Source organism: Rana temporaria, chromosome 1, assembly GCF_905171775.1.
Source record: "Rana temporaria chromosome 1, aRanTem1.1, whole genome shotgun sequence".
Classification (NCBI taxonomy): Eukaryota; Metazoa; Chordata; class Amphibia; order Anura; family Ranidae; genus Rana; species Rana temporaria.
This window is the reverse complement of record NC_053489.1, coordinates 208,431,123-208,458,885: the sequence shown is the minus strand read 5'-3', so window position 1 is coordinate 208,458,885 and position 27,763 is coordinate 208,431,123. Positions and strand designations below refer to the sequence as shown.

At 42.1% G+C, this 27,763-nt stretch overlaps 1 protein-coding gene across 2 annotated transcripts; it reads left to right on the top strand.

Annotated features, from left to right (window-relative positions):
• Nucleotides 1-25,948, top strand: YPEL1 (yippee like 1). Of its 2 annotated transcripts, XM_040348333.1 has the most exons (6): nt 1-176; nt 4,589-4,841; nt 10,708-10,986; nt 14,699-14,742; nt 17,207-17,315; nt 23,037-25,948. In XM_040348333.1, exons 2-6 carry the CDS (start codon nt 4,812-4,814, stop codon nt 23,124-23,126), a joined length of 552 nt encoding a protein of 183 aa, XP_040204267.1. In that variant the 5' UTR covers nt 1-176; nt 4,589-4,811; the 3' UTR covers nt 23,127-25,948. The 2 variants fall into 2 exon arrangements, with proteins under 2 accessions (XP_040204267.1, XP_040204275.1); XM_040348341.1 differs by lacking the exon at nt 4,589-4,841.
• Nucleotides 25,949-27,763: the final 1,815 nt, after the last annotated feature.

The window sequence follows — 27,763 nt, the reverse complement described above, 5'->3', positions numbered from 1 at the left end:
CCGTTGATCGTTCTCCAGTCAGAAACAAAACAAAAGCGGCGGGAGGAGGTGGGTGAGGAGGCGGCGGTGGTGGGTAGTGAAGGCCGCCCGGAGAATGAACTACACGGACACTGAAGAAGATACAAGAGAGGAGGAGGGACGGGCCAGTGGCGTGTAAGGCGAAGGGGAAGCAGAAGGTATAGGAAACAAGGAAGACTATTGTGTCTGGACATGAGTGGGTCCAGCTATGTCTATGGAGCCTGCACACTCACTAACACTACAAGGGGAAGGCAGTACACAGGCTGAGCCTGTTATCCAGCAGTGCCAGTCAGTCCTTCCATAAACATGGCCTGACAACTGCTGGCCCTGGGAGCCTGTGTGCTGCACTCCACTGACAAGGCTGGGGGGATTTGCTAAAACTGGAGCAGATGGGCATGGTAACCAATCCGCTTCTAGCTTCAGCTTGTTCACTTAAGCTCTGAAAATGAAAGGTAGAAGCTGATTGGCTGCCATGTACAGTAGGCTTCAGATTCTGTGTGCTCCAGTCCCTGTGCTGTCACCGGAGAGCCCTGGATCACCCAGCACTGGACAGTCTCCCCATCTATGACACTGACTGGCTGCTTGTAGTGTGAGCTGCTGATTTACACCCCCCCCCCCCCCACTTTTTTTGTACCTGTTCTCTTTCTTTAACAAAAAAAAAACATTTCCTGTTCTGGAGGTTTTGATAGAACAGCTTCTTTGTTTTCTAATGGATTAGATCCCCCATGGCTGCTGCTATAGACACAATACACGTCTTCTAATCTGCTGTGCTTTGTATCCACATCATGAACCCAAGTCTCTTGTTTTTCTTTTGTTACTGTACTTGAGTTAGGCCTACAGTTCCCATGTCACAGCCTTCCCTCGTGCTGGAGATTCTTTGTTTTCCTCTGCTGTAAGTATTTATCATTCTCCTTGACTGGTAATGACAGGACCGATCTGGCAGGGTGTTTGTTACAGAAGGCAAGGGGTCATTATCCTCCCTGCTGATTAGTTACCCACACATAATAACATATCAACATTTATTAAACACAGTGACAAACCGACAGCTCATCCGTCTGTCTGCTAGAGCAGCGGCACTGGAAGGGTTAAGCGAGCTGTAGGTTCACTTGCATGTAACTGGAGTAATGCTTTGTTTACGTCACAGCCTGATTGGAGCTCTGTGTTTCTCAGCCATAGGGGACGCCGTCACTCGCTTGATTGACAATGTGTTTGTTTTTTTTTGCCTGCAGATCATATTCTAGGAGTCTGTTTGTTTTTTGTTTTGTTTTTTCTTAGCAGGTAGCCAGCTGATTTCCTGTGACGCTACCAAGAAGAGATCCTCTGGCCGGGTCACTGGTTTAAAAGGGATTAAAGTGATATTATTAACCTCCCGCACTGCCAAGTAGTCTTAAATAGTTTGTGGTAAGGGCTGGAAGGTGTTAGCACAGCAGTGTTTATTGTTTGCAGAGCTGTGCTCAGGATCCTTGTGTAGTATTGTGTCTGGATTACCGTGAGAATATTATATACTCACACAATGTCCGTTATTATAACCAGATCAGGATTTTTAATGTTTGGATTGTATTCAGCCAAACAAAGCTAATCTTCCCGTCTGCGTGTTCTTTCCACACTTCCTGTTTCTGCTGCTGGCCATGTTTCTGTCATTGTGTATATAGTCATTTGTCCGTCCCTTCCCTCCATACGCTTTTGTTTCTCTTTTTGGGCAGAGCTTATGCGCACAATTCTTTTTAGGGTTGTGTGAATGTCGACTGTCCATGTATCATAGGATAATTACCCCCGAGCTGTCAGCGAGACTTGCCTCCCTGGCTGAACAGTTTCTATTTTTAGACTGAAGCCAACAGCTAGATTCTGAAACCAGTCGCTTTTGTCGACCGCGTGCCTCGATTGTTGTGTGTGCGCTCTCTGGCGTAGGAAAACAAAGGTCTCCATGGACTTTGTTCCAGAAATTCTGGCGAAATGTATGGGGGGGCTGCTGTCGGGGAAACTCCATTGTTCTGTTTTCTCCTCTAACACTGCATGCTTGTTCCTGTAATATGCAAGATTATGTAAACAAACTTGCAGCGAGTGATTTTTAATTTTCTTTTCTTTCTTTTTTTTTCTTTTTTCGAGCATGCAGTCCTGTACTCAAGGACCTCTTACAGTTCAGTTTTGTTATAATTCATAGGTCATTGAGTAAAAACCAAGGCTAAGGCTCCTTGCACATGGGCATTATAATTTACTGATGTTTACTCTGAAACTTGTGACGCCCGTGTGCCAGGGGCAAAGACCTGAGTAATGTTGAGTATAGGCGAGTGTGCAAGCGTATGGATGAGTAAAATTATTTTTCATTGCCAGTGTTGTCATATACTTGTGTAAACATTAAGCCCTTGTTCACACCAATGCGATTTGACAGTTCCAAAATTGCACCCTATTTTCGTCAATGGAGCCGTTCAAATAAATGTGACTTTCAAAAAGGTTCCTGCTCCTACTTTTCTGTGATTTCATCGGGACTTGCATTGAATTCTGTTAAATTATTATTATACAGGATTTTTTTTATAGAGCCAGCACTTTACAATAAAAGGGGGACAGTACAATTTACAATACAGTTCAATACAGAAGGAATAGGAGGGCCCTGCTCATTGAGCTTGCAACCTAAATTAAGCTGCAATGAAACTTCAGATCCAAATCGCACTGATCTATGGCTTTGAAATCAAGTTTTTTTTTTAGGTGTCGGCATCCCTTCTCACCCCCCCCCCCTCCTTTACTTACCTAAGCTCTCATTCGATCCAGCATTGTGCACCCTTCCACAGCTCCTTTCTCCCCTCACTTCCAGGTCTCGCTGGCTTTGCTGGGGCAATGGGAGCCACTGGTGCTTGGTGCTGTCAATCAAAGCCAGTGCGTGAGGTAGGCCGAGTCCCACTGTCTGTGTCAATGGACGCAGCAGAAGGGCTTGGGTCAAGCACGCATGAGTGTCCCCATGGGAAGAAGCTTCCCATAGGGGAACTGGACAGAGGGTAGGGGCCAGAAGCGCCAGTGGGGGGGGGGACCTGCGAATAGGAGGTTCGCAGACGCTCTGTGCGATTCCATTGCACAGAGCAGGTAAGTATATAGATGTTTGTTATACTGCTCTGTATTCAATGCTGTATTACTGATCTTCATTTAGCTGTGTGCATGGCTCCATAGACAACAATACATCTCATTTCAAATCGGTCAAAAACTGAATTTTTTACTTCTGTGTGCAACAGTCCTAACGGACCTGTGCATTTTGCAGATTTACACTACAGAACGTGATCCATAGGAAACCGTGTTAAATGGACCGTAGTGAAAATCCGCAAAATGTACTAAAAATGCATAGGTGTGAATCGGGTCTTAATTCCTTTATGCAGTAGGCTTTAAACATCACAAACAATTCTCTGGGATGTATCTGATAGAACTGGAAAGTTTGCCCAAACAAAGGCTAAGCCTAGGTTCACATATGTGCTATCTCAGACATCGCATGTGATTCGCACCCGCACCACAGGTGCCAATCGCATGCGATGTCTGTGCAGTGTGAGTTCAGCCATACAGTTGAAAATAATGCAGGGACTTTTTTTTTCCCCCCTGCACTAAGATCAGATCGCATGAGTGTTCTCACATGTGTGAGTTCGCACTGCGGTCTGTGAACCAATCTGGGGGTCTCATTAACAATGTATTGACACCCGCAGTGGTTCGCAGAGGGCAGTGTGAACTGCCTGCGGGAGAGATGTGGGAATCGGCGCTGGAATCATGCTGGTTCCTGCATCGCACATATGTAAACCTAGGCTAAAGCTTCCCAGCCATGTGCTTACTCCTTTGTTTGAAGAGTAGACTATAAGTAAATTGTGTTTATGTCGGCTCACGATTCTTCCATCTAGAATTTTAGAAGAGGGCTTTGGCTGTGTATACTGTGCAAACAAGTACTTTGTGAACTGTGCACATACGTTTCATATGTATATATACACAGAAAAGTCCCCCTGGTTTGTTTTGTATCTGTTGAATGTCAACAGTCCTGAAGGGCAGACTTGCTGAGAAGACAACATACATGAAAGCACGTAGCGTGGTCACGTCTTCCTGTTATGTCAACTGATAGACTGCAGGCTGCTTCTCACATACACAGAAAAGCGTTTGTGTTTTCTGTAACTGTTCACTGACATAGTACGTTTATTCTTCTTTGCCGTTTGATGAGGGGGTTAAGAGTACAGTCATAGCGTCTAGACTGTTGTACAGCTGTGTGGTTCTATTGTGTCTCCACTCAGAGTACTGTGCTCTCTTCTGGCCACCTACTTGTGCTGTGTTTGTTGGAAGGAGCCTTCAGATGGTTGACGTCACATTGGGAAGGGGGGGGGGGGGTTACCTTGGTACCAGGCACACGTCTCTCCAATCTGCTCATCTTTGTCTCAGCTCTGTTTCTTTATCAAAGTGGTTTTGGTCATATTATTATCCAGAGGTTTTTGATGCGTGTTTCCTGCATGTGTAACCTTGGAAACCTCTACTGAATAGTGTTATTTATACAGCTGAACTCATTCATGTATACTGCCATAAAGAGAACTGAATGCACTTGTTCTTTTCGCTTTAGGCATATCGGCGTTCTCTGATTTCGAGGAAGTTTTAATAGATTTGCATGTGGAACTTCCAGGCTAGGAGAGTTCTGCTTCTTACCGCGCAATTCCTTCCTTTCTTTCTTGTTGTGCGCTGAATTTCCCCTATTTCCTGTTCTGAGCCTGATTTACAGGAGCGTATTGTATCGCTAAAATAGAAGGCCTTGACCATGGTCAGTAAACCTTGCACTACAGTGTTGAATGAGGAGACCACCACGCACTATGAACATGGTAAGCACATCCATGCAAATCATGGGGTCTAGGATCTTATTTGTTGTTCACGTTTATTGTATTCACTTTGAGGTTCAAGTCAGGTGATCTTATAATAGGGTGACACAAAGTAGATGACAACTGGAAAGTCTTTTGTTCTGTGTACAAATGCACAGAATGGGATTGATTTACTAAAACTAGAGAGTGCAAAATCTGGTGCAGCTGTGCATGGTAACCAATTGGCTTCTAACTTCAGTTTATTCAAGTAAGCTTTGACCAAAATGAAATGGAGAGCTGGATTCAATAAAGAGCTGCACCAGATTTTGCACATTTTTAGTAAATCAACCCCAATGTTCTATTATTACACAGTCCTTTACTGTGTATGGCCAGCTTCAGAAATTGGGATGTGTTCCTAGTATGTTTTGTAGCTAAAGGCAGTAAGTAGTGTACCATTTCAAAATTGGTCCCCTTTGTGGACTTTTTTGCCAGGCAAAGTTGCAGGGGATATCTCCTAAACCATGCACGTTTAGGAGATATCCGGGGTAGCCTTATAGGCTTGTCTGTAGAAAAAAGTGGTCTGTAATGCCCTGTACACACGATCAGGCTTTAGTCCAACCAAACTTGCATCAGAATTCCATCAGAGGAAAAGAGAACATGTTCTCTATCTAAACTCCACGGAATTCCTCAGAATATCCGATGGGAAATTTCAGATGGGCATACACAAGGTTGGAATTTCGTTAGACGGACTTTTTCCATCGGAAATTCCGATCTTGTGTTCGAGGAATAAGGGGTTACAACCACTTTATGGTGCATTAAGTTAAAAAAAACTTCTGCCTTTACAACTTCTTTTAAGTATCATTAATTTTGCTGGCTGAGTGTTCGTTCTTTTAAATCATTATTGCCTAGATCAGGGGTGCCCAACCTTTTGAGAAGCGAGGGCCATTTAAGCGACTTTGTAACCGGTCGCGGGCAACAATGAGCGGAGTGGGTGGATGGCATGTCCGTGTCTGCTCTGCATATGCAGACACTGACACAGCCCACTATACTTTTTAGCATATTTTATTCGAGTTATGATACAAGTCAGTTTATGTCTGCCACTACCTGGAGGTGAATGGAGGGTCCAATTGGTTGGACTGACCGCATAAAAGGGGCCCATGGCTGCTTTCACACTGATGCGCTGCTGTTTACCCACAACGCAGTGTACCTTTTGGCTTTCCTGCACTTTGCAATAGACTTCTATATTCTGCAGGTTTGGGGCACTTTCAGAAAGCTCACCAAACTTGCAGGTAATAACAGAAGTCTATGGCTGAGTGCAGGTACCCCGCAGGTAAACTGCTCTGCACCTGCGGATCAGTTTGAAGCAGCCCAGTAACCACTGCAGAAAAGATATGCCTATATGTTCACTGATTTTAGTAATAAAACTGACCTTTTAACAGTATTCTATTCCATCCCAGAGCAGGAGGTCGTGGGCCACATCAGAGGGCTCCGCGGGCCACTGGTTGGGCACCCCTGGCCTAGATGGATGCAGCATCGGTCTCCTCTAAGAATGAGAACCGAGCAATTAAACACCACTGATCGCTCAGTGAGCTGATGACTGTCAGTCACCACTGTCTGCTCACTGGAGCGCTGGGCTGTGGAGGGGGGTGGCAGCAGCTCTCTGAGAGGCTTAGCCAGGTGCCAGTCAAGGTGATCTTTTCCCAGCCTGGACCCGCCCTATGATGTCAGCTAATAGTGGGCTTCAGCCTGCTGTCAGCTGTGAAAACGGGTCACAGGAGTGCAGAACGAACTGCACGCCTGTGAACCACAGGAGGAGTACAGCAAACAAGCTTTGATTTTACTTCTCCTTTAACAGACCAACAAGGAGCAAATAAGGGAAGTTGGTTGTTGGGGTTTTACACACAATAAGTATGTTGAACTTTGGAAAGTTGTTTGTTGTGCAATAGTGTTGTGAGACATTTTTTTTGTTTAGTGTTTATGAAGCAGCTTCAGAAATCTGCATGTTACACATGTTCAGTAAACCAATACTTTCAACCAGTAAACACATTGCAAAGACAGAGGCGATTAGTAAGTCGTATGCTGCGATTCCCATAACAAAAGTATTCATGAACACCAAGTTGCCCAATCAGCATGCTAGTATTTAAGCCGGGTTCTTTTTACTGCACATTTTCATGCCATGTGCTTCTTTTAACAGTTCCGCTTTTAATGCGATTTATGATGAGATTTGCATAATTATTCAGCCACAATACCTGATTACCAAAATAATCTCTAAATTTTCAACCTTGGCGTGAAAAAGACTGAGTTCATTGAAATGCGATCATCATCGATTCTGTCTGATACGAACTTCTCGAATTTGTGAACTGGCATCAGCCATGCAAATTCTGACCACTGGCATAACATTTTATTGTCCGATTTATGTAGCTTTCAGTTGTCAATCTGCAACATTGGCTTTTGTTGGTTATCTGCTAAAGGCATATGGTAGTGCACTGCTCACTTTACATACATACTGATGTGTGGTATGTTTATGTGCCTATTCTTAGATACTACACCCAGATATGGTTCTGCTCTGCTTGCAAGTTGCTGTTTGTTTAGCATTCTGTTTTCTGACGATAGTAAGGAGGATGCAGAGCCAATGAGTGCACTGTTGGTGCTACTCCTACAGTGGAACATGATGATTCTTTCATCCAGTGCTTCTGTAGATTCACTTTGTACCAATATGCATTAGAAAATGTGATCATCCATTGCAAGGTTTCTTGTTTGTGTTTTAGGCTTTCAAAAGATGTTTTTCTAATGAATTTCAAACCTCTGTCAGGAACATTTAGTTTTAACCACTGATTCTTTTGGGAGCAATTGTTATTCAGTTGAAGTTCTACTTGAGTGTATAACAGCTAAAGCAAGTACCAAACCTCAGGAATTGGGGGGGGGGGGGGGGGGGGGGACTTCCTTACCTAATCTGACTTAAAGCGGGAGTTCACCCAATTATATATTTTTTATCTTTTCCCCTAATCAGGCGTCTCAAACTGGCGGCCCTCCAGCTGTTGCAAAACTACAAGTCCAATGAGGCATTGCAAGAATGACAGGTACCAGCATGACTCCCACAGGCAGAGGCATGATGGGACTTGTAGTTTTACAACAGCTGGAGGGCCACCAGTTTGAGACCCTTGCCTTAGATGGATGCTCGTTTTGTCTAGGGGAATCGGCTAGTTGTTTTAAAATATGATCCGTACTTACCGTTTTCGAGATGCATCTTCTCCGTCGCTTCCGGGTATGGGTCTTCGGGAGCGGGCGTTCCTTCTTGATTGACAGTCTTCCGAGAGGCTTCCGACGGTCGCATCCATCGCGTCACTAGTAGCGGAAAGAAGCCGAACGTCGGTGCGGCTCTATACTGCGCCTGCGCACCGACGTTCGGCTTCTTTCGGAAAATCGTGACGCGATGGATGCGACCGTCGGAAGCCTCTCGGAAGACTGTCAATCAAAATAGGAACGCCCGCTCCCGAAGCCCATACCCGGAAGCGGCGGAGAAGATGCATCTCGTAAACGGATCATATTTTAAAACAACTAGCCGATTCCCCTAGACAAAACGAGCATCCATCTAGGGGGAAATAGTGTCATGTGCGGGTGAACCTCCGCTTTAAGTCTGCTATAGACTTCGATTTTTTTTCTTTCTTGCAACATCCGGTTGCAGGAAAGAAAATTGCTTGTTTGCTCCATCAACACAGAAGCCGTCCCCACTGGGAGAACAGAGTGATTTATTGCTAGCGGCTGTGATGGCTATTAGCAGTAATCGCATGCAAAATCTGACAGGCTTGTTGTACCCAAGCTGATCAACTTTGGAACATTCAGCCTGCCCACATGCATGGTTTGAATTTTGGCTGGTCCCTGCTGATACGGCTAAGATTTGAAGTTTCAAACCATTTATGGCTAGCTTTGGCCAAATCTCACATACTTCCCCTCCCTGACCCTTTCAGATCAAAAAGGGGAGGGTTTCAGCAACAAAAGCAGCGCTGTTAATCAAAAAAAAGCAGTGGGCAGGACTAGGTGTGGCAATGTGCTGATTGACAAGCTACAGGCTTGTCAATCAGCAGTAAGGGTACTTTCACACTGAGGCGCATTTTGCCACGATTTTCGGGTGCTAGTGTGGAGATTTTAACCCCCACCTGGGCCGAAAAAGGGTTAAACCCGCCCGCAAAAAAGCCACTTTGCGTTGTTTTGTGGGCGGTTTGGAGGGGTGCTACCCCATTGATTTCAATGGGCAGGGGCGCTCTAGGAGTGGTATTTTTACAGCTCCTACCGCACCTCAAAGATGCGGCTGGCAGGACTTTTTTTAGCTTCCCGCCAGCGCAATGCTCCAGTGTGAAAGCCTTTCACACTGAATAGAAAGGAGCGGCTCTTTCAGGGCGCATTGCAGGTGCTATTTTTAGCACAATAGCCCCTGCAAAGCGCCTCAGTGTGAAAGCAGCCTTACAATGCTGGTTGTCACAGCCCCTTTAACGTTTTTCTCATCCCATTGTAGTCCAAGCAGGCAGAGTGTGTCAACTCTGCTCTGAATTCAGGAGCAGTGTAGCATTGTTGACACCCTATCATGAAGTTGCATTAGGTAGACCTTACCGGCATGTATATTGCTGCTTACCAGTCTGTAGATGTAATGGCTGCATTAGTTTTCATTTTTTCAAGCAAGTATAATAAATACATGTGATCTTACCAAAAATGCAAAGTCCTTGTTTCCTGGGAGGTGAAAAGAAAGCACAAAAAACGTATTTTCTTGTGTTAAATGCAAATCCAATCAATTTTCCATGTAATAGAGAGGAACAAAGGCAGATGTGTTTTAATTCCCCCCCCCCCCCCTTCTCCATGGATACAGTGAAGAAATGAGCGTAGGCATAAAATGATGGGAATTGTGTTATTTGTGGGTTCACCAGATAAAATAAAGGTGAAAAGCCAAGAAAAATACCAACATAGTCAGCACAGATAAAGACTGGTAAGCTGCAATAAGTTTTATATTTTTATTGGGTTTAGATACACTTTAACTTCTTGCCGACCAGCGCACGACGATCTCCGTCGGCACAATGTCACAGCTGTGCAAATGGTCGTACCTGTACGCCCCCCTTTAAATTGCGGGCTAGTGGGCATGAGCATGCCCATGGGTCCTGCAGACTATTATGTCTGCCGGTGGCCCGTGATCGTGACACAGAGGCAGAACGGAGATACGTCTGTAAACAAGGCCTTTCCCTGTTCTGCCTAGCAACTTAACAGGGATCTGATGCTCCCAGTGATCGGGAGCACTAATCTGTCAAGTTCTTGTGAGACAAACCCCCCTAGAGTGGGGAACATCTTGATCGCCCCTCTAGTGTTTAACCCCTTCCCTGCCAGTGTCATTTATACAGTAATCTGTGCATATTTTATAGCAGAATAGTGTCAAAGGTGTCTGATATGTCCGCTGCAATGTTGCAGTCACGATAAAAATTGCAGATCACTACCATTACTAATAAAAAAAAAAAAAAAATTGCGCAAACCAATCAACATACGCTTGTAGCAACACGGTTGTAGCAATACGGTTTGCGCAACATTTTTATTCACCTTTTTATTTTATATATATATATATATATATATATATATATATATATATATATATATATATATATATATATATATATATATATATATATATACTTCTTTTTTTTTTTTTTTTTTTTTATGCAGTATTTCTTAAAGACCTTTCTAGTTGCCAGTATTACTTTGCATATATGTCATTATTTTAGGGTATAAACTTTTTTGATCACTACTAATTTGTGTGCATTTCAACGATGTTGCAGTACTGTCTGACTTATGGCTGTGGTGTTTTTTCTTTCCCACACAAACTGTTTATTTTTATTTTTTTCTTTCTCCCCAGGTCGACTTTCTCCCCTGGCGTCAGTGTGGGAAGTGCCACACACTCCCCAAACCAACAACGGCTTTTGCTTGCATTTTCCAGTGTTTCTTCTGTCAGCGAGTGCAACAAAGTTGTAATTCTTCCAGTGCCAGCCCTGAGCTGAGTGAGGAGCCACCAACCGACATGGTGAAAATGACAAAATCAAAAACTTTCCAGGCTTACCTGCCAAACTGTCACAGAACTTACAGCTGTATTCACTGTAGAGCACATCTAGCCAATCATGATGAATTGATATCCAAGGCAAGTGACCATCTCTTCTTTCTAAGCAGTAATAACCTGAGTTGTCTTTCTAAAATGAAGATCTGCCCCTTCTTCTGCAAGTTGGAAATTACTGATTTATAGGCCTTCCACATTGGACTTGTGCCCAGTGCTGGTGACGAGCAGAATTTGTAAAGGCAACATAAACACACGGGGGAGATTTATTAAAACTGGTGCATTCAGAATCGGGTGCAGCTGTGCATGGTAGCCAATCGGCTTCTAACTTCAGCTTGTTCAGTTTAGCTTTGACAATAAAACCTGGAAGCTGATTGGTTTGTATGCAGAGCTGCATCAGATTTTGCACCGTAGTTTCAATAAATCATTCCCAAAGAGTCAGGGTTTTGTTCACGTTTTACTAGTCACATTTAAATGATGCCAGCTTTCACAGAGGCCTCAAACCTCATTATTATTACATTGTGTGCTAATGGCACAAGGGTCCATGTTATCTGACTAATATGTAAAGCTTCTATTGGACTGTACTTTACACCACTCAGGAGGTAATGTTCCTGTCTTGCTAGAGCTAATCTAGTCCTACTACTTCTCTTTCACTTCTACTCTTGAATTTAGTTTATATTTTCTTTTCTTTTTCTCCTCAGTAGATGAATGCCTAGGTGTTTGGTCATGTGATCAAAACTTATCCCAGCAAGACTGATGTTATAGTTGTAAAGTAATGCTTTAAACTGTCCTCCATCTGCCCATACTACTATCCATATCTGCTAGATGGATTTGTGTATTTTGTTTCAACCTGACTAACTATGGAGGTGGGTATATCCTGCTTCTAAGTTATTCAGCTGTGTGTCTACCTTTATCCCCCTGCTAATTCAAGTCTGTTCAAAACATAGGTTATTCACAACATAGCATGTGACAGGGAAACCAGAAAGTAGCCTTAGGACCCCTTTCACATATGCAGACCGTTCGTTTGATCAGTTCGGTCATCTCTTTTGTCTTTGGGAAAAAAAAAAAACAGTTTACATCAGTATTTCATTCGTGGGTTTTTTTTTTTTTTTTCTCCCTCTCCTCTCACCATTTGGGTACCAGGAACATTTTTGTAATGCAAAATTAGACCGCTCGTCTGTTTTTGTTCCGATCCGTTTCTTTAACGGATGAAAAGTGGGGCTTTCATCCGGATGAAAATCGTTGTAAATGGATGATCATCCATATTTCCATAGGAATGCATTGATATCTGTTTTTCAACGAACGGTCCATATGTGTGAAAGGGGCCTTTTTAATCTTTCCAAATGTGGTCTGCAAGTTGTAATTAAATTTAGAATCAATAATATTTACCTGACTAAAAGGTACATTTTAAAATGTTTAGGCTGACAATAGTGATATAAAATTATTTACAAAATATTTGATTCCTGTTTATGGAAACATTTAAACATTAAACCTATTACTAACTAAGCTTAAATCTTCTCCTACCCTCCCTTTTAAACACTATTATAGCTACCCTGTGAAAGGAAGTTGTGCATACTTGCCTGTCCTCCGAGCGATATGGTCTGGTCACATGATTCAGTGTAGAGGAAGGACAGCCGACAGTGGATGCCCCATAATAAGCTTATGGGTGATGTCAATGTCCAGGCTCTGAAGCCGTTGTCGGCGATCTGTCTTCTTCACTGAAGCCGGCCGTTGGAGAGATTACGTAACCGGACTGGATTGCTCTTAGAATAGGTAAGGTAGACCTCTTCCTTTTACAGAGTATATAAAATAGGATTTAGAATGGGGGTGGGAGCAGGTATTGGCTTTGTTACCAATAGGCTGGACCTTCACTTGTTTGTAGTACAAGGTAGAAATTGAAACTCTGCTCAAATTATTAATTTAATGACTACAATGTAAAGTAGTGAGTGTACAGTTTGTATAACCGTGTCCCCTCCAAATAACTCAATACGCAGCCATTAATGTCTAAACCGCTGCCAACAAAAATGAGTACACCCCTAAGTGAAAATGTACAAATTCGGCCCAAAGTGTCAATATTTTGTGTGGCCACCAGCACTGCCTTTAAACCTCTTTGGCATGGAGTTCACCAGAGCTTCACAGGTTGCCACTGGAATCCTCTTCCACTCAATGACCACATCACAGAGCTGGTGGATGTTAGAGACCTTGCGCTCCTCCATCTTCTGTTTGAGGATGCCCCACAGATGCTCAATAGGGTTTAAGTCTGGAGACATGATTGGCCAGTCCATCACCTTTACCCTCAGCTTCTTTAGCAAGGCAGTGGTCGTCTTGAAGGTGTGTTTGGGGTCGTTTATCATGTTAGAATGCTCCCCTGCGGCCCAGTCTCCGAAAGGAGGGGGATCATGCTCTGCTTCAGTATGTCACAGTACATGTTGGCATTCATGGTTCCCCCTAATGAACTGTAGCGCCCCAGACCATGACACTCCCACCACCATGCTTGACTGTAGGCAAGACACCCTCGTCTTTGTACGCCTCGCCTGGTTGCCTCCACACACGCTTGACACCATCTGAACCAAACAAGTAATCTTGGTCTCATCAGACCACAGAACATGGTTCCAGTAATCCAGGTCCTTAGTCTGCTTGTCTTCAGAAAACTGTTTGCAGACTTTCTTGTGCATCATCTTTAGAAGAGGCTTCCTTCTGGGACGACAGCCTTGCAGACCAATTTGATGCAGTGTGCAGCGTTTGGTCTCAGCACTGACAACCTGACCCCCCACCCCTTCAACCTCTGCAGCAATGCTGGCAGCACTCATGCATCTATTTTCCAAAGATGACCTCTGGATTTGATGCTGAGCACGTGCACTCAACTTCTTTGGTCGACCATGGCGAGGCCTGTTCTTAATGGAACCCATCTTGTTAAACTGCTGTTTGGTCTTGGCAATCTTCTTATAGCCTAGGCCATCTTTATGTAGAGCAACAATTATTTTTTTCAGATCCTCAGAGAGTTCTTTGCCATGGTGTGCCATGTTGAACTTCCAGTTACCAGTTGAAAGAGTGAGAGCGATAACTCCAAATTTAACACGCCTGCTCCCCATTCACACCTGAGTCCTTGTAACACTTATGAGTCACGTGATGCAGAGGAGGGAAAATGGCTAATTGGGCCCAATTTGGACATTTTCACTTGGGGATGTACTCCGTTTTGTTGCCAGCAGTTTAGACATTAATGGCTGTGTGTTGAGTTATTTTGAGGGGAAAGCAAATTTACATTGTTATACAAGCTGTACACCCACTACTATACATTGTAGCAAGGTTTCATTTCTTCAGTGTTGTCACATGAAAAGATATAATAAAAATGTGAGGGGTGTACTCACTTTTGTGAGATAGAGTGAGTGTGTGTTTTTTTTCCCATGCAGCTCAGTCTCTCAGTTCATGATGCATTGACATGTTTTTCAGGGTTAGTAGGACTGATTCAGATAAATGCTGCCTTGCCTTCCCATTCATATAGAAGGCTATTCTGCTGTTTCAGCAGTTTTTAATGAGACAATTACACTTGACCAATAAAAATTATGTTCATGCCTAGTGGATTAAGCTTCCTTTATGCTGCTAGTCATAGAAGAAAATATTTAACTGAATTACAACCAGTAAAAAAGGTTATGCTGTAATCCTTAAAATAGCCTAATTAACATGCAGTTGATCTCCCCTTCTTAATGTGATTATGACTTTACTTGTGTCTGTGACTAAGAGATTCAAGTGCGGTTTTTCATTTTATCATTTATTTTTCTTTTTTTTCCTCCTCCTGCAGTCATTTCAGGGAAGTCAGGGGAGAGCCTACCTCTTTAACTCTGTGTAAGTATTTAATGACCTCTCAGTGGTGGTGTTTTAACTTTTGTGTTGATTTACTGATTACAAGGCGGTTTACACTTTTTATAAAAACATTTGGAAGCCCTGTTAAAGTGTAAGTTCAACACTTCAGGAAAAAATTAAAAGGTGAACTAACTCCATACACCCTCCCCTAGTCCCCACTGTACTTCTGTTTGTGATGAGTTGTCAGTGCTCGCGCGTCTGGTGCTGTGGTCTGAGGCTCTGAAATTCCCACTCTTCTCCCCTTTCTTTCTGCAGCACTTCTGGGATAAATCGAAGTGATGCTCTGTGTCGTAGCTGACTAATCAGAATCACTCTGATATGTCCCAGAAGCACTGCAGAAAAAGGGGGGGGAGAAGAGCAGGTATTTCAGATCCTCAGACTGCTGTCCAGCTGTATGGGCACAGATGGCTCATCACCCACAGAGGTAAGTACAGCGGGGATCGGTGAAAAGGTTGTACGATGTACTTCCCCAAAAAAGGTGCTCCAACCCTTTTTAACCATTTTAGCACCATCTGCCATATTGTACTGTGGACAAGGGGCTCGTACAGGCACAGTTGCGTACCTGTGCGTTGCAGCCTTCTTCTGGGTTTAGGTCGTGCAAAGCAGGGAGAAAGAACAAATAGATTTTTAGTAAAAAGCAGCATATAATACACACATTATTACTTGTTAGGCACACCTTTAACCCCTTGATTACCCCGATTTGTAAACCCCTTCCAGCCAGTGTCATTAGTACAGTGACCATGTATAGTATTAGAGCTGATCACTGTATTAATGTCACTGGTGATGTTGGTGTCAGATTGCTCCCGAACAATCACTGTCCCACTGTAAGTCACTGATCGTCGCCATTACTAGTGTATATAAAAAAACAAAAACAACCTCCAATATATATATACCATAGTTTGTAGCCTCTACAACTTTCACACAAACCAATCAATAAATATTATAAAAATTTTTTTGCATGTTTTATGGCAGAAGGTAAAAAATATTGTGTGTATGTGTGTGTTTGTGTTTTTTTTTTTTAATTTTATATATATATATATCTATCCCAGTGGTGATCAAATGCCACCAAAAGAAAGTTCTATTTGTGTGCGTGTGTGAAAAAAAAATCATAAAAATTTGCGTACGATATTGCATGATCGTGCTGTTACCAGTTAAAATTAGTGCTAAATGGCAAAAAAAAAAAAAAAATGGCCTGGTCTTGAAGGGTGGTAAAAACTTTTGGAGTCGTTTAAATATTTTTTTTTGCCTTGTTTATATAAAATGTGCAGCACAGAGCTATTCTCTTTAGCTCTACCTACAGGAGAGGTTTATAATGTAACCTTGTCGATGCAATATACTAAATCATAGACACACAAGGCTCAAACTGATGCCATCGACGGAAAGTCAAAGCCTAGCGACACGGGCCCTTGCAAAGTCTCTTTTGGTGAAAACTATCACTTCAGATATTGTACTCATAAATATTTAGATGGAGGGTGGGAATGGACTGTTTTTGACCAACCTTACTGTGTTTTGGCTTCTTATCCATTGCGTTATTTGCGTTATTGAATAAGACTCTAGATATTCAGAATTCATATTTGCTGGTAGAGCATGCACAATCCAAACCACCTTTTTGCAAACTGGAATCAACAGATTTTACATGAGTATAATGTTAAAAAAATAAAATAACCATTATGTGATTGAAACCTGAGAAATTTTTTTTGCTCAGGCTTGTGGAGTGTGTGGATCAACTTTTTATGCCTTTTAGAGAAAATGTAACAATACTAAATGTACTTTCCATACATTCTGTGCAGCGTTCTGCATAACAGGAATTTGGACATTTTACCATCTGTCAAATCAGAAAACTCCCTTTCCAGCATGGAGTATGTATTAAAATCCTGGATCACACCAAGCTAGAGCTATTTTAGTTTGGAGTGCAAAGCTCTTCTCACTCAGGTCACATCCTTATTTATAACCTTGTGAGTAGCTGTCCAGAGTGTGGACTATAAATAGGTTCCATTGGAAAGAATGCTGCAGCGAGGTTGTAGCTGTGCTGCTTCAGAGCACCTGGCGCAGATCACATCTGCTAGGATTGTATCTGTCTGTACGTTCGAAAACCTGGAATTTCTAGGGAGCTTTGTGTCCACTGGGTGTGTGTCCTTCCCTGGCCAAAGTGGAAAGAATCTGAAACACTTTTAGTATTCTTTCACTTTTACCAAGAGATTATGTTGGCATCTAGCTAAGTGGTGTCGCTGTGCCCTCATTCCACATGGATTACATGTATTAACCTTTTTTTAGGCCAGTTCTAGAGGAATGTTTTAGGCAAAGAAGAAAAGAATAAAAAGACCTTCAACAGAATTTAGGGTTTTACTTTGCCTTCGATTTCTTTTTATGCTTTCTGATGTACTCTTTCTAGCATTCTAAAAGATTAGATATCAAGTATTTATTAGAAACTGCTTTTGTCCTGCAGGGTAAATGTCGGTTGTGGTCCAGCAGAAGAGAGGGTCCTTTTAACTGGTTTGCATGCCGTTGCTGATATATACTGTGAGAACTGTAAAACCACGCTTGGCTGGAAATACGTGAGTTTATTTATTTTTTGTATATTATTATTTATTTATTTTTATATATATATATATATATATATATATATATATATATATATATATATATATATATATATATATATATATATATATATATATATATATATATATATATATATATATATATATATATATATATATATATATATATATATATATATATTTTATAAGATTCCCCATAAGAAGTCCAGTCTAAACCTATCTTCTCCCACTCCTTATTTTTTTTAATATTCATTGAACTTTCCACGCCCATTCCAAGCACTTTACTAACTAGCTTGTAAAGGAAAGATGTGTATTAACTATTCTATAGGCGGTTCGGTCATGTGATCTCCCCAGCAGTTGGCTTTAGGGGAGAGGAGAGAGCAGCTGCAGTGGCTGTGCGGTGACATCACCCATTGACTTACTATGGGGCATCTGTTGTCCACTATGCCGCCTCTTCACTGAAGCCAACACTGGGAGCCGATCACATGACTGGATTGGAGTACCCTTAGATTAAGCAAGTGTGCACATCTTTCCTTTTATAGGGTAGTTGGTATAGGGCTTAGAATCGGGGTAGGAGTATATTTAGACCTGACTTCTACTTTAAGGTAACACTATTGTAATTCTCACACAGAGGGTGTGCAAGGATACTGTAATCTATCGGGGCTTATTAGGTAAAACCGCTTTAACAGCAGTGCCAGTATTTGGACCAGTGTTAATGTTACTCTTGTTTTATACTAGCAGGACCATTACTGTGCTGCTATTGAGTTTTGGCTCCGTGAGATTTTTAATTAAAGAGAAGTGCAGCCAAAGCTTGTTTGGCTGTACTTCTGTGGATCACAGGAATGCAGTCTGTTCTGCAGTCCTGTGACTCGTTTTCAGCAGACAACAGGCTGCAGTCTGCTGTCGCTGATGTCAAAGAGCTGGTCCAAGCGGGGGCAAGATCACGACAATAAAGTTGGGATCCACCCACATCCCTGAAGCGGCACCTGGCTCAACCCCCCAGCAAGCTGCTGAGAGGTTGAGCCAGCTGTTCCAGTGAGCATGGGGGGCAGAACAGAGAGCCGGTGACTGACAATCACCAGCTTGTTGCTTACAGAGCACTGAAAACTGAGCAATCGGCGGTCTTTGATAGGTTCTTATGCCGCGTACACACGATCATTTTTCGGCATTAAAAAAAAACAATGTTTTTCGGCATGTAGAAAAAAAAAGAATTTTTTTCCAACTTCATCATTAAAACGACTTTGCCCACACACCATCGTTTAAAAAAAGACAAAGGCTCTAGCAAAGCGCGGTGACGTACAACGGCACTATAAAGGGGAAGTTCCATGCGGATGACGCCACCCTTGGGGCTGCTTTAGCTGATTCCGTGTTGGTAAAAGACGATTCGCGTTTTTTTGTCTGTTACAGCGTGATGAATGTGCTTACTCCATTATGAACGGTAGTTTTACCAGAAGAAGCGCTCCCATCTCATAACTTACTTCTGAGCATGCGCGTGTTTTTAACGTCGTTTTAGTCCACACACACGATCATTTTTTACAACCCGAAAAACGACATTGTTTAAAACGTCGTTAAAAAATGCAGCATGTTCGGGAATTTTTTTTTTCGTTTTTTAGAACCCGAAAAATTATGCAAAGCCCACACACGATCATTTTAAATGACATTTTTTTAAAAACAACGTTTTTTTTTTTCATGACGAAAAATGATCGTGTGTACGCGGCATTAGTCTTAGAGTCTTACTTAATGCAGGTTGAAAGCATAAGTAGGGGGATTGTTTTTAGGGTCCATGAAAACACTACATAGGTTTTAACATGTTTCTTTTAGACAGGATCAATTGAGTACTGTCCGTGATGCATTTTTTTTTTTTTTTTTTATTATTATTTATTTGCACTAACATACACTTTTTCAGGGTATACTTTTGGGGGAATTGCCCCTTCTTCAACCCTGGTTCACATTGATGCGGGATTGAAATTGTGCGAGTTCAGCCGAACTCGCACAATTTTTTTTCCCACATGTGAGTCCAACGATTTCAGAGACATCTATGTGGTTTCCTGCACAGGTGTCTAGTGAAATTGCACCTAAAATCGCCAAAATCGCCAATTGCAGCAGTACAGAAACAACTTTTGGGAATCGGCGCAGCATCGCACCATTTCTGACCGTTCTATTGCCAGCAATAGCCACCTATTTGGCATGCGATTTGGAAGTTGTATTAATGGTAAATTTATAGTCCGATATTTTATTTTATTTTATTTTATTTTATTTTATTTTATTTATTTTTATTGTACTTGTTCAAAAATTGTGGTGCCAACAAACCAAATTTTGTAAACGTACAGGAAATTTTAAAGTGTATTTAAACCCAAAAATAAAAATGTAATGTATTACTCTGTAAAAGTCTCAAAGACGTGTTGGCTGGGTTATTTCAATTTTTTTCTGCCTTTTTCCACTTTATTTGCACCTAGTGATCCTGCCAGTAACACACTTCCTCTTCTAGGGCAACAACTCTTGTTCACTGTACATAACATACATGGTAGTGGTTCTGTAGTTCTCAGATGTTGCTGGGGACAGTGTAATTGAGAACCGGTAGCACAGGACAGTTGCAGCACAGAATTTTTTTTATAATCTGATGAGTTCTGGCAGAATCAACGGGTACATTTTGCACATACCAAAGGGCCAGGTATATAGTGTTCATTGTTGGGGCTTGCATACCCCTTACAGAGCAAGATAAATTAGTTGGTTTTCTTCTGACCTGGCTTAAAAAGATGCAAAGTTGGCAATACTAAATTCTTGTGTTAGGCCCCTTTCACACAACCAGTTGGGTGCATTCTCTGGATTCCAGAGGCAGATTCTTGCGGCTGGAATAACCAGGGCATGCGGATAGCGGTGGCCTCATGCCAAGTGCTTTACCTACGGATGTCCGAGCAGGGATGCTACTGACTGGTACACGTTGACATTCGTTCCATGTATACCAGCCTTAAAGTGGTTGTAAATCTCATACCTGAAATATGAACAAAGCAAATCCTTATATAGCATGTCTCAGTTTTAGAGCATTTCTGTCCACTGCTTTGTTCTTCTGCTATCTGCATGAGTCAATTTCTGACAGGATTTCTTGACACCAAGAAGTAAAAAGGTGGCAGGGGAGGGAGTTCCAGCACACAGCCTGTGATTGACAGCACTAGCTGTTCCTGTTCCATCCGATCAGGCTGAGCTCCCCTCACTGAGCACTGCAGAGTGTAACTTCAGATCCCTGCTGTCTGCTTCTCAGAGCTGAGCGATTCTGTGTAAATGCTGCACTTTCAATGGATGTAGAAAAGCGAGGGCTGCAGATAAATTTATGTAGGAGGATTTGTTTATTCTTGTGTGTATCACCTGAGGCTTTTCACTTCATTAGGTATATGAGACCGGGTTCACACTAGTACGACACGACAGTCGTACTACTTTTGGATCCGACTTTGCCCTGCGACTTGAAGTCAGACATGCGTCTGACTTCAGTGAACAGGGATCCGCCTTCGATCCCCGACGATACCAGGCACTGTTTGGTATGAATCTTGAGGGGGAACTCCACGCCAAATTTTAAATAAAAAAGACGGCATGGGTTTCCCCTACAAGAGCATACTAGGCCCTATGGTCTGGTATGGATTTTAAGGGGAACCCCCTACGCTGAAAAAAAATGGCATGGGGGTTCCCCAAAAATCCATACCAAACCCTTATCCGAGCACGCAGTGTGGCTGGTCAGGAAAGGGGTGGGGACATGCGAGCGCTCACCCTCCTGAACCATACCAAGCCGCATGCCCTCAACATGGGGGGTGGGTGCTTTGGGGCAGGGGGAGACAAGGGCCTATTACCGACAACCCTGGCTGTTGTTTTTTTGGGGTCTGCGGGTGGGGGGCTTATTGGAATCCGGGAGTCCCCTCTAATAAGGGGGCCCCCAGATCCCGGCCCCCCACCCTATGTGACTGAGTATGGGGTACATTGTACCTGTACCTCTACCCATTCACCGGGGAGAAAAAAACGCACTACAAAGATTTAAGTAATTTTATTAGGCAGGTCACCCGGTGATCTTGTCCCTTATGATGTCACCACTCGGAGCATGATGGGACGGTGACATCATAAGGGAAGGGATCACCGGGTGATATCGCATCGGGAAGAAGATGACGGAGAAGACTGGGCAACCGCTAGCAAAAGGGCAGAAGATAGCGGAGAAGAGCCCCATACTTATTCACATAGGGTGGGGGGGCTCGGATTCCGACAAGTACTCCCCCCCCCCCCCCCCCCCCCCTGCCCGCAGACCCCGACAACCAACGGCCAGGGTTGATGGGAAGAGGCCCTTGTCCTCATCAACATGGGGACAAGGTGATTTTGGGGTGGGGGGGCCACAGGGCGCCCCACCTGCCACAAAGCACCCACCGCCCATGTTGAGGGCATGCGGCCTGGTATGGTTCAGGAGGGGGGGGCGGGCGCTTGCTCATTGCCTGAAGGGCCTGGTATGCGCTTGTAGGGGAACCCATGCCGGTTTTTTATTAGTCAGGTCATGCAAGACGGTGATCTGACTTTGATCTGACTTCAGTGATATTCAATGGGCTGAAGTAGGATCAAAGTCGGACCAAAGTAGTGCAGGGAGCATTTTCAAAGTCAGATCAACATGTGGGACCAGTTGAGACGGCTCTAATAGGGAATCATTGGTTTTCACACGTCGTGCGACATGAGCTCCCAATATCTGAGCATTTGTCACACTAGTGTGAACCCAGACTGAGGGTTTACAACCACTTTAAGTTTACAAATCAATCTCGGTGGAGTCCCACCGTGCCAGAGGCCCAGTTTGTACATGCCTCCATTCCTGAATAAGTTAAGATACGATAAAGCTCCTCCCCTCCTGGCACTAAGCAATGCTCCTGTTATTTAGCTGTCAAATGCCATATCTTTTTAGTAGGTAGCAGAAACTGTGACTTTTGGCAATGAATGACAATGGGTGGGAACGTGCTGAGTGTTGAGGTGGTGTGGCTTGGACAGTAGGTCAAGGCATTATGTACAGTCAAGACATTGGATCCAAAGGGATACAACATCCATCAATTTGAACAGAAACCCAGTTACTTGCAGACAAAACAAATTGCTGCACTTTGGCACAGTTGCTACCTTGGCAATGGCTTCGGCCAGACCATGGTGACTTTAATTTAGGGCTAACCATGTTCCAGGAGACAACTGTTGCCTTAATGTACCTGTTTTTTCTTTTCAGTGTAATATGTTCCCATTCGCATGTATATTACTGATTGGCTGTTGAAATTTACCTTGGGTAATTGTTAGGCTATGTTATTATACAAAAGTAATCCAGTCCCTCGAAATACATCTCCGCTAGAAAAAATGTTTTTAAAGTCTGGCACTGAATAGTTGGTACTTGAATATGTCAGGATTGAAATATAGGAGGTGACATTGCTGATTTGTTCTAAAGATGCAAGTTTCAGGGCCATCATCACTTACCCTGTGCTCTACTATTGACTGGAAACAAGCATGCAGTCAGTAAAGTTTGGTATGAAGGGAAAACTTGTTTCAGGTCATTGACCTGCCATGCAATGATGATGGAAAAAATAAGCCTGGCAGCCCTGAAACTTGCACCTTTTAAAAAGAAGTCGGCAGCAGCAGATCCCTTATTCCTATACTGACAGATTTACTTTGAAGTTCTTCTGCTATTTATTTGCTTACATCCAGTCTTCTTGCTTCCTCTAGGAGCATGCCTTTGAAAGCAGTCAAAAATACAAGGAAGGAAAGTTTATCATTGAACTGGCTCACATGATAAAAGACAATGGCTGGGAGTGAGCTCTCTTGCACCGGCTCTCCTTTCGGGTTGTGTCAGTGTGAATCATACATTACAGGCAATGTAAAACTGAACTGTGGATTTTCATACCAAGCAACCGAATATATCACTGAACTTTATATATAAAAAAAAGTAACCTCATGGACTGTTAGAGTAGCTGAAGGGCACGTTGTGGCTGGACTTGAATTCCAACAGGTTCTAGAAGATTTCTGCTCCTGTTTTACCATCCTTCCTCCATCCCTCCCTTTTCCCACTCCTGTGTGATCGGATGTTATGGTGATACTTCTGCCATACACTGGATGAGATGTCTACACTCACAAGTCCTTGACACCAGATTCACCTGTATTGGATTGCCATACGTTTTTGTGCATGCCTATGTTCTGTTTTTCTCCAACACCTTGGTATACCAGGTTCAGAGATGAAGAAACCAGTGTGCATCCAGGAAAGAAGTAAAAAAAGATTACAGCCCACTAACTCACAAAGTTGAAACATAGAACTTCGTTCTTGCCGTATAATGTGCTCCATGTCCAAAAAAGAAAGTAGGGGTTTACAGAACTGAGGGCATGGTAGACGAGGTGTAATCACAGTGGTGTTTTCGGAGCCTTCAATGCATGTTCAAAACGTAATCCTCTGCACTGCTGTAAGGGGTGTTTTTTTTTTTTTTTTTGTTTTTTGGTAAGTGGGTGGATGGCCCACTTCCAATGATTTCCATTTTGGTTTACATCTTTTTAGATAATGCAAGGTTGCTAAGATTGTTCAGCCTTGTTGGGGCGGCAGGGGCGGGTCCCAATTATGTTTCCTCCATAGAAAGATGCATTATTATTTTTTTCGATTTGGAGATCCAAAAAAACCTGCGTTAAGAAATGATTTCAACTTCTCTTCTAGAGTGGCCTAACAACTTGGCCAAATGGCACTTCCTGCTTGGGAGCAAGGAAGATTGCTTAATCAGTTGTGTAACCAGTGCCACATACATGCAAAGTGTGTTGTTATGGCTGGTTCCATAAACCATTGTAGGCTTCATGCACTGGACAAAGAGGGCATTTGAAATGTCATGAAACATGCTCCCACATCTTTTTTGCACACTCATATTATTATAGGGAATCTTTCTGGGGAAAAGTTCCTTCCTGTTTGTATAGTACTATATCCCGTGTTGTGTTTTTTTTTTTTTTTTTCTAAGAATGTTTAATTTAACTCTTTGGGGTGTGGGTGGTTTGCTGGTTAAATCATTTCCAAAGTTTGTTGGGTTTTATTGTATTTTTTAAGAAAAGTAATGAAAGTATACAATACATGTTACCTTAATGACTTGTTACATGTGCACATCTGCAGCTGCTGTGAAATTAGGAAGGAAATTGTATAATTTGGGCATAGCCTTTCACCTTTCTCCCTCCATGTGGATTACTGCGTCTTTACCCATAATGCAATTTGCAATTATTTCTTGTGCCCTAGTAACATATGGGTGTCCCCTGCACAGTTAGTGTTTCGGCTTTTGTGATTGATGTGGTTTTTCAATCCTAGCCAAGGCTGGCCATAGTAGGACAGATGTTATTAGATTATATGAAAAATCTGCTCTTTGTTGCCAATGCCAAATCCACAGTGATTTTTACTTTTTCCAGAGCATGCCTGGGGAAACCATCTTTAAACTCCTGCAAAGATTTTCCTATTTTAGGAGGTCTTTGACTCCAGTTAGTATTATCATATAGGTTTATTGACACTATCTTTTTTTTCTCTGGCCCCTACATGCCTGATTATTGGTATTGGTGCTGAATTTGGCCACATCTCAAGCAAAATTCTGCTGTAGATGGAAAAGTTTATTAGGAATTTTTACGGAATTACTGGCCTTCCAGAGGAATGGGGGTGACGGCAAAGAAAACTAGTCTGACTTTTTTCAGGACCATTTTATTTTTCTACTTTACACTACCACTACTGTAAGCACTTTGAATTTAATGATACAATGGGAAGCCTTGCAATAGAAAATATTCTATCCCCCCTTTTACCTCCCTAGACATGTTCTATGTACTGCTATAAGCTTCTTCAGTGTAATAACTGACGCATTGCTGCTGCTTAACGCATTATTTAGTAGTAGGCTGGACTGCACTTTATGCTTATGGTAAACTTCAACAACTGCTTTAGTTAACATTGTAATAGAGTTCACAGCTGCCATCTATAGATAGAGGAGAAAGAGATATCTTTTCAGTGTCATTCTATTTTTTTTTTTTTTCTTAAAAAAAAAAAGATTTTGGTTATATATGAATGACATAATTAAACATTTGGAAAGTTACTATTTCAGCAAACGTTCCCAACCAACTTTGCTGTATTTCTATAGGTTATTGAAATCCATTTACTAGGCCTCTCCGCTGCTAGTGAAGAAGTTGGTTATGTCTGTCAATAGGTGCCTGCATCTAACAAGGCCATGTTTAACCCTTGGCTCCTGAAAAGGGTTAATTTAGAAATTGCATGACTGGTCCAACTAATATTTCATGATTTATCTATTCTATTGGTGAGATTGGCAGGCTCGACCCTAGTTTTTGCTATGCACTTTGCTATATGTCCAATGAACTGTTCTTTGACTTTTGCATACATTCATATGATCCTTGGCCTCTAAATTTATATTGGAATAAAGTTAAAGAAAAATACAAAGGTATCCAGCCACCATCAGAAGCCTGTTCTTTCCTTATGAAAAAAAGCACCTGCTTTAAAAAAATAAAATGTACATAAAGGCTCCCGGATGTGGCTATGGTGAAATATAGGACAGTCTGGTTACTGATCCTGTTTTTGTTTGTTATTCAGCAGTTTGCATAAAACTTGAAATATATATATTCAAAAAGAAAAAAGAAGAAAAGACAAAAAAGCATTTTCCATTAACCAATTTTGTACATAATATGGGTAATATTTAAAAGTTTTGTGTTTATGGTAAGGTTGCCGTTTCCCTTTTTTGTTTATCTCTCCATTCTTTTTTATGATTGTTGTAGCTACTTTAACACATTTCTGTTTGTGCCCGTGTGTATATTGTTTTTTTTAAGCCGTTGAAAAAAGAAAAGCAATTATGGAAGCATTATGTTTCTCTCCCCTCCCCCCCCCCCCCCTTTTTTTTTTTTTTTTTTTTTTTTTTTTCTCCCCTTCGTTCATATGTTTTCAGTTTCAGGTGTTCCAGTGCTTAAACTGTCCCTATACTCTGGCAGATAGAAGACAGCTCTACAAGAATGGCCTTAATGGAACTACATTATTGGTGGGGCTCCTAGATGGTCAGGGTGCTCTGTTGTCAATATTATATGTCCCCATGACAGTGGGAGGTCTGACAAAAATGAAAACTTTTTTTTTTTTTCAGATTTTTTTTTTTTTTTTTTCTGGATCTTCATATACAACAAAACTTAAACGATCACGTGGACTTACGATAATTATTTATGGTGACAAAATGAAGTGGACTTTACTTGTTTCAAGCTTAAACTTCTATTTTGCATTACCATCGTCCTTTGTTCCCTGCAACTGCACATGGCAGGGATATGTTTTTTGCATTAGACAAACTGTTGTACACCTATTTTCCTGTATATATGGTTCTGTTCTACTCAGTATTGAACCTTCTGAGATAATAACTATGCTCTTTTCCACATGTAATCTAAGAGGGTAAACATAGCCTTGCAAAGGTGTGAAGATGCCCACCTCTCAGTCATCACATCCAAGCAGGAGCAGCCTGTCAACGCTTTGAGGCATTTTGTTGTCAAAGTAACCATGTGTAACAAATGATTGGTTGCATCTCAAGTTTGGAGTAATCTAATGTTTGGAAACGTAGGACGTATTCTCTGTTGGAGAGGTAGACCTGGCATTTTCTGCACGAGTGTGTTTGAGGGTCAGTCTTTCCAAAAGTAAGATTTTTAATTACAAGGGAAGTCATTAGCCGGTTTTATTGTATCTCTTTGGAAATGTGTTTCCTCCATCTTGCGGTGCTTCTACCTTTTTTTTATAACATGAAGGCAGGCCAGAGTATAATTATATTGGTGTTGAAGTCCCTTGTAGGTATAAGAAATGGGTTGTTTTTTTTTCTCTAGCATCTACCAAAAGTTTTTAAAATATCACTTCAGTTCGGACTGCCCTTTTAAGGAAGAATGCCCGTCAAAACGTATGGTTTTGGTGCAGGGTGATTTGGGTACTTGTTTAGAGTTTTATACTTGGCTTTAGATCCCTGCTGTAAAGATCCGCAGCTGTAAAGTTCATGTAGCATCTCCTCCAATCTCTGCTCATGTTGGTGTGCCATTTACAGCGTGGGAACATTTCCCATTGAAGTTAATGAGACTGACACAGCAGCTGGGGGAATATCTTGGAAACTTCTCAGCTGTGGTCAGCAGGTAACTAGAACTTTACAAAACGCCCTCCATCTAGCATATTGCTATGCATGTTCTCATTTGTTATTTCATGGTTCAATAATGTCACTGACAAATGGTGAAATAGGCCACATTTTTTATGATTCTGCAGAATGGCTATCATGTTGTTTTTCAGCTATGCTTGTCACAAAATGACGGAAAGGAGAAAAGAAGTCAGAACTGAAATTATTGTTTCCAAGTAAGAGTAAAAAGTCAATCGGCAGACAATTATGCGACCAGTGGTGTCGAAAGGGTAGAAGTCCTTTTTCCTTGTGTGCATATAT